Raw genomic sequence first — 7,500 nt, 5'->3', positions numbered from 1 at the left:
GATGAACCAGTGATCTAATTATCTTCCTTTGTTACGGTCATTTGTCTAGTTTCTTTTGTTCACTAAGTTTATGACACAATAAAGCAGTTTCTCTCTCGTGTTACTCTGTTAGAAGAATGGTGAGATAAAGAATCCATTTCATCAGTACTTTATCTGATATATTTCATATCGTATCTCCAAACAAAATTTCGATATTAGAAATGATGAAACTATCGTTTGGAGGACCTTCCTGCAAAGTAAAAAGATCCCAAGAGATATCCTGATAAGGATTAACATTCTGTTGATACTCTGTTAGAAGAATGGTGAAATAAAATATTCATTTCATTGGTAATTTATTTCATATATTTTATCGTAACTCAAAACATAAAATTGGTGTTATGAAGAATGAAACTAACGTTTGAAGGACCTCCATGCAAAGTAAAATGATTCTTCTGATAGAGAAGTAAAATTACAATATTGGCAGACAAAAGATCCAGGTCAAATGATAATGAATTTAACCATTTCTAAAGGGAAGAGAGCACCTCTCTCTCTCTCTCTCTCTCTCTCTCTCTCTCTCTCTCTCTCTCTCTCTCTCTCTCTCTCTCTCTCTCTCTCTCTCTCTACGTGTATACATATGCATCCATAACCTAAGAGAATGGAAAACTTTGATGCATCAATTGAAGTCGAGTGCATGCAATCTTATGGCCTTAAGATGTTGTTGTTCTTCAGGAAGAGATTTTGTCAACCTTCTGTTTTGCAACGTTGAGCTAACCTCTGGAGACAGGTTTTTTTTTATGCAGTTTTATTTATAATAACAACTGGATGATATAAAAAATGCTATGATTAATTCCAGCAAATCCTATAGCTCCCACAGTATCATTAAATGTCATCACAAGTTTGCTAACACCAAACCAATCACTAATCTAAGGGTGATGCAACATGGCCACGATCAGTCATTCTCTGTCTGTCATGCGTGAATTAGTGCTTCCTTATCTATAAAGGAAATTAAGTCATCTGGTCCTTAAACAAAAAAAAAAAAAAAAAAAAGATACAGATAAACAGAATTAGAGTAATCATCCTATCAAAATAAATAAGTTGTATCTTCAACATGTATTTGATATTTTTACTGACTGATTAATGAATTGCATTACGAAAACTGGTGGATGGATTGAAGGATGTAATGTTCACCAATGAATGTCGTTTGTGATAAGGAAATGAACGAGATAATTCAAAGAGAGAAACTAATGAGGCTTCGTTACCTTCATGGGGAACAATATGCTCATTTGGGATCTGATAATCCAATGGGGATTATCGGACTTGATAAAGAGAGAGAGAGAGAGAGAGAGAGAGAGAGAGAGAGAGAGAGAGAGAGAGAGAGAGAGAGAGAGAGATAAAAGTTAAAAGGGTAAACACAATATATGAAACTTTAAATTACTTCCAATTCAGATTTCTTTAATGCTAACTGTATGGTATATGCAAAGGGCATGTATTATATAATACTCTTATTATATCAGTTATATATCATACTTGAAAAGAAATAAGCTGAATAAAATGGTGAAATATGAACGTGGATCCGATTATACATACATACATACTGTGATTCATATAACACAGACACATACAATCAATGATCATCTCTCTCTCTCTCTCTCTCTCTCTCTCTCTCTCTCTCTCTCTCTCTCTCTCTCTCTCTCTCTCTCTTATTAGAAAACTATCTATCACAACACGTTTTAGGCATAATCAAGATTAGCGTTATAGAGCTCTTGATAATGTTGTTTTCGACGAAAGTATCAGTATGCTTTGTATATGAGGACTGAGGGAAATCTGTAAGAAATACTTTTTTCTGCGGACAAATATTGTACAAGGCCAATGCATTGCTTACTTTTCCCAGGGTAACTGATAAGAAAAGATAGATTTTTCCTAAGCACTTATCATTAATTATGTTTTTCATACAGATTCAGCATGAAATATAATGGCATGCAACAGAAGTTGCTTGATTTAGTTTGAGTAACCTGAGGTCAGAGTTAGCGAGACACTTACATCCGCTGACAGACTGACTGACCCCATGATTCACGGGATCAAAGTCTTCCAAAGAACAGCGTGGGAAGAGAAGAAGGAAGAAATGGAAACATAACACAAGATTGCTTTTTGAGAATTTATTTAATGTAGTCAAGAATTTTTTTATTTCATAGAAACAATTTCCAATGGGGCAATAATCCATTTAATGCTGATATAGACTCTCAATAACCACATCGGAAAACCCTATTGCCCATAAAACCTTCATTAAGGATTCTTATTTCTATGGTATCAACGGGGTAAAAAAAAAAAAAAGTTTTCTAAGAGATGCTGCATCAAGGATGAGAGCTAAATGCAGAAAACTTCCATAATATCTGGCTTTGGATATAAGGACCAAGAACCCTTGGCTGTTGCTCTTCTTGCCACGAGTGAGATCTTAGCTTTTCCAACAGTTCTCTGTGTGTGTGAGTGTGAGTGTGAGTGTGAGTGTGTGTGTGTGTGTGTATGTGCGTTTGTGTGTGTATAACTCCAAGAAATCATCATACCTTAGTTATTTTTAATACTTAAACCTAAATCATATATTAGATCTTTGTTATTCTTGTTCAGCAACTGACTTCAAATGTTGATAATCGCCTTTGCCTTTATTGTTGAGAAAAAAAAGTGACTGGTGACTTCCTATTCATAAGAGATAGAATGGGATAAGGAAAGTGATCAAAACAATCATATGTTTTAAGGCGATGAGAAACGTGATAGACAAAAATGCCACTAATAATAATAATAATAATAATAATAATAATAATAATAATAATAATAATAATAATAATAATAATAGCAGCAAATGATTCCACTTTCTCAAGGAAACGGTTAACTTGACTACAGAGATTATGACAACACAACTGCAACATCCTTCAAGACTCAAACCTACTGTAAATTCTATCAGGGTGTTATTTCCAAAAGTAAAAATACTGTGAGGTTGAGAGTACCATTGTTAAATCTGGTATTGGCAAAGAAAGGGACGTTTTTCTTCACATAGTCTATCTCCTAATCCGAGACAGGTCTTGTTTAAGTGGAAGTGCCCACAAAACTGAGGACTTCCAGATGGTTCGTTGTTGTGGTAGAGATTTGGGTCGACCTTTTCACCTGAAGAAAGCCACGTCTCATTGTAGATTCCCACGTAAGCGGCTTCGTTGTAATCATCATTATCTAAAATTAGAAATGAGAGAGGAAAGAGGAGCGAATTTCTTTAAGATATACTTGAATACACATACATATATGTATGTATGTATACAAACACACACATACACATACACACACACACACACACACACACACACACACATATATATATATATATATATATATATATATATATATATATATATATATATATATATATATATATATATATGAACTGATCATGATCGTGGTGGCTATGACAGCAATTTTCAAGTACCAACGATCTTTTCCTTTGTGGTTGACACTTGCAAAAAGTGTTTCAGGTCAGCATGTTATAGGCGCCACTAGATCCTCTCCCGATTGATTCTTATGAAACTTTCAGCTCAAATAACCAATCACAACCAGGCATCAGTACGTTGGTGATGTGGACCCTGGAGTAAAGGACTCAAGCCTCAAGGGCTTCTTGATAGGCCCATGGAGTGTTTATTGAAGGGCAGGTGTCAAGCATGTGTGCCGAACTGAGTACCCTTTTTCTGAGGGCATTTTCTTGATAACATAATGTAATCATAATCAATGGCACCTTTGTAAACTTGAGAGAATGTGTGTAAAACAATCCCCTTAGATATTATTTTTCTGAGGGCATTTTATTAATAACAAAATGTAATTATAATCATGGGTGGCTTGTAAACATAAGAGAACATAGTCTGTGTAAAACGATCCCCTCGGGTACTATTTTTGAATTATATCCTACTCTATTTGTGTTTCCTAAATTGATTGAACCCCAATACCACACAGATCGGGTCATATTAAATGGTGTCAGCTGTGTAGGGTTGTTATGAAATAACGTCTGTGCTAAGTGATTTTAGCCAACATACATTTTAGTGTCAAAAAGAAGAAATCATGGTCAACCCAGGAGGGTTGACGTCGAGAGGTGACAACACAAAGAGGGGTTATTTGAATCCTGTCGCTCTAAGAGGCCCGGTACTCAATGAGCTGAACTCTGAAATGGGCACGGCCACGCCTATGCATACAGTTTTGAAGGAGGTTAAGAGACTACAAGGCTTCTTTCCCTTGGAGCCATTGGGCGATTGTGAGACAGCAATGTCTTCCTTGTCAGTAATTGACTAGGAACCCCCTATGAAAAAAGCAATGTTAGTGCGTGAACTCCAGGTACCAACTACTCCAATTCTCAAGTCCAACGACTCCCGTCCCACAGAAGGATACTTTTCGATTGAAGCCTTCTTGGGCCTTGTTAAATTTGCTACTGAAGGATGGTCCGACCGACATTGGATTATACAAACCAACCTGAAGAGAACTGGGGTGGCGGATGGGCAGTTAGTAGATTGAAGGGATCAGCTAAGGAAATGGGAATCTTATAGGAATAAACTTCTGCCAGGTTTTGGCATCTCTGAAAATGAGCAAATGGCCCTATGGTAGAGATACCAGCCGACATTGTGGCAAGGAGAACCACTTTCATATTTTGTTGAATGGATATCTACAGACTTTGATAACTTTGCTCCGGAAGGATGTAAGAACCTGGAGTGGTGAGAACCGTGCTGCAAATGGAAACAGATGGAAATGGTCCCCATGTCAGTTACATCTATCCTACAATTTCCTGGGCAGTCCTTGAAAGCTGCAATTCCCACCGTACTTCTAGGAGTATTCAGAGAACAACAGGTAGGGGGAGGAGTGAGCAATTTTCCACCACACATGATTGCAGCGACCCAACCATCGAGGCAACCTGGCACCCAACCGGCTTCGACCTCCTCCCGTAGGCCGTATCAGTGGACCTTGAAGAAACAGAGGTCCGAGAAGTGGAAATGTGGCGGTTGGCAGTTCTATGATCTGTAGGGGAAGGGGACACATATAGGCTCGATGCACCTTCGACGATCAGCGGCGGTGTTTTAGATGTAATACCACAGACCATCATCTGAATAGCTATCCAAAAAATAGTGTCGGCACAAGAAACTCCTTCCATGCTGCAACAACAAGAGGAAGGGGAAGATGATGCGGAGAGTTATGAGGTTCTTTGACTGGCCAGACAGTACTACATTAGATCCTTCTCTCTGGTTACGGTTCACTTTCCCTTTGCGTACACATACACTGAATAGTCTGGCCTATTCTTTATAGATTCTCCTCTGTCCTCATACTCCGACAACACTGATACTACTCAACAATTATTCTTTACCCAAGGGGTTAACTACAGCAATGTAATTGTTCAGTGGCCACTATCCTCTTGGTAAGGGTAGAAGAGACTCTTTAGCTATGGTAAGCAGCTCTTCTAGGAGAGGGATGCTACAAAATCAAACCATTGTTCTCTAGTCTTGGATAGTACCATAACCTCAGTACCATGATCTTCCACTTTCTTGGGTAAGAGTTCTCTTGCTTGGGGGTACACCTGGGAACACTATCCTATCTTATTTCTCTTCCTATAGTTTTTTTTTAAGTTCTTATAATCTATATAGGCAATATTTACTTTAATGTTGTTACTGTTATCAAAATATTTTATTTTCCTTGCTTCCTTTCCTCACTGGGCTATTTTCCTTGTTGGAGCTCCTTGGCTTATAGTATCCTGCTTTTCCAACTAGGGTTGTAGCTTGGCAAGTAATAATGATAATAATAAGAGGGGCCAGGGGCTCTTCGGTGCTCACCGCCGACCCACCAGTGTCTTTTTTGCTGTCGCAAGCGAACATAATTCAAGGTCGCACACTGACTTCATGTCTAAATAGAACCACTTGGTACTTATATTCATGAAGGGAATTTTGACCTTTCCTTCGGTGATGGTGATGACTCCTGGGGACATATAATCTTGTCAATTTCCATGTGGTTTTACATAGACTAGGTAGCCTTCGAGCATTTCTTGTGCGAGTGCCACTGACAGGGAGTAGAGGGTGAAGTGAGGAACTGATTCACCTGTCTTCATGCCCGCAGGAACCAGCCCCAGTACTCCATTAGTAGTAAGGGCGATCCTATCTTGAGATTGTCTTTCTCTCATCACGGGTATCTCTGTCTCTTACCCTGGTCCCACTTTCCACCTCTCTTCTAGCCCCTTCTTGATGAAATCAATCCCAAGAATAATGGGAATATCCCCCATATTTAATGTCGAGAGGGAACAAAAGGCGTGAGTCACTTCTTGACCCTGAAGGTTGAATCGTTTTTTGACGATAAATGGGGTCAGTTTGTGACGACCAGCCAAGTTCAACACCAGGCACTCCTTCGATATTTGGATGGCATCCGTCAACCGTTGCTCTTCCATAAGGGATCCGTTGGCTCCTGAATCAAGCATTCCTACTCTCATGAGTTGGAGGGAAGGTGAAGGACAGCTGCTCTACCCTACTAACGCCCTTCGTTAGGCACTCACTGGGAGAGCTCTCTCGCTGAAAAGGATTTATCCCTTACTGCTAATTGGGGAACTGACTGGCTTACCCTGATTCTGGGCTGTGTAGTGCTGGCTGACTCCTTCGCAGTTCCGTGTGCGGTCCTAGCAGGTCTGACAGACGGCCTGATGGACCCTTCATCCCCTTCCTGCGCCATCTTCCCCTTCCTCTCATTGGTACAGCAAGGAAGGGGTCTCTTGTGCTAACGCTGTTTTTTGGACAGCTGTTCAGAAGATGGTCTGTGGCATGGCATCCAAAACACTGCCATTGATCGTCGTAGGGGCATCAAACTCGTATGTGCTCCCTTCCCCCTCAGTCCAAACAACTGCCAACTGCCACATTTCCACTTCTCGGACCTCTGCCTCTTGGAGGTCCACTGCAAAGGCCACCTCACCCTTGGTTGATAGTCGAAGCCAGGTGGGTGCCAGGCTGCCTCAGAGGTTGGGTTGCTGCTTTCATGAATGGCGGAAAATTTTTCACCCCAACCCTTGCCTTTTGTTCTCTGAATACTCTCAGCACTTCCTGTACGGTGGGAATGGTAGCCTTCAAGGACTGTCCAATAACTTGTAGGGTAGTTTTCGTTTGCGGTACTGTTTCTCGCCGCTCCAGGTTCTTACATTCTTCCGGAGCAAAGTTAAAAAAGTCTGTAGATATCCATTCAACGAATTATGAAAGTGATTCTCCTGCCCACAAGGTCAGTTGGTATCTCTGCGATAGGGTCATCTTCTCTTTTCAGAGAGGGCAAAACGTTGCAGGAGTTCATTCTTTTATGACTCCCAATCACTTGGTCGATCCCTCCAGTCTACTAGCAGGCCAGTCGCCGCCAGAGTTATCTTCTGGTTGGTCTGTATAATCAAAGAACCCGAAGAAGGCCTTAATTGAAAATATCCCTCCGCAGGACAGGAATCGTTGAACTCAAGAATGGGAGTAATTGGTACTGAGAGTTCACTCA

At 40.2% G+C, this 7,500-nt stretch overlaps 1 protein-coding gene across 6 annotated transcripts in view; it reads right to left on the bottom strand.

Moving 5' to 3' along the window:
- Nucleotides 1-333: 333 nt before the first annotated feature.
- LOC137618652 (uncharacterized) overlaps nucleotides 334-7,500 on the bottom strand; it is a 33,024-nt gene continuing 25,857 nt past the window's right edge. For 2 of the 6 annotated variants that reach the window (XM_068348785.1, XM_068348787.1), the window contains one exon: nucleotides 334-3,198. In XM_068348785.1, coding sequence (XP_068204886.1) covers nucleotides 2,984-3,198 — 215 coding nt within the window. In that variant the 3' untranslated portion in view covers nucleotides 334-2,983. The remainder of the gene's footprint in view (nucleotides 3,199-7,500) is intronic. The other 4 variants (XM_068348786.1, XM_068348784.1, XM_068348783.1 and 1 more) reach the window with 4 other exon arrangements.

This window comes from Palaemon carinicauda, chromosome 25, assembly GCF_036898095.1.
Source record: "Palaemon carinicauda isolate YSFRI2023 chromosome 25, ASM3689809v2, whole genome shotgun sequence".
NCBI lineage: Eukaryota > Metazoa > Arthropoda > Malacostraca > Decapoda > Palaemonidae > Palaemon > Palaemon carinicauda.
Note: the sequence above shows the minus strand (reverse complement) of the source record. Positions and strands in the feature narration are given on the sequence as shown.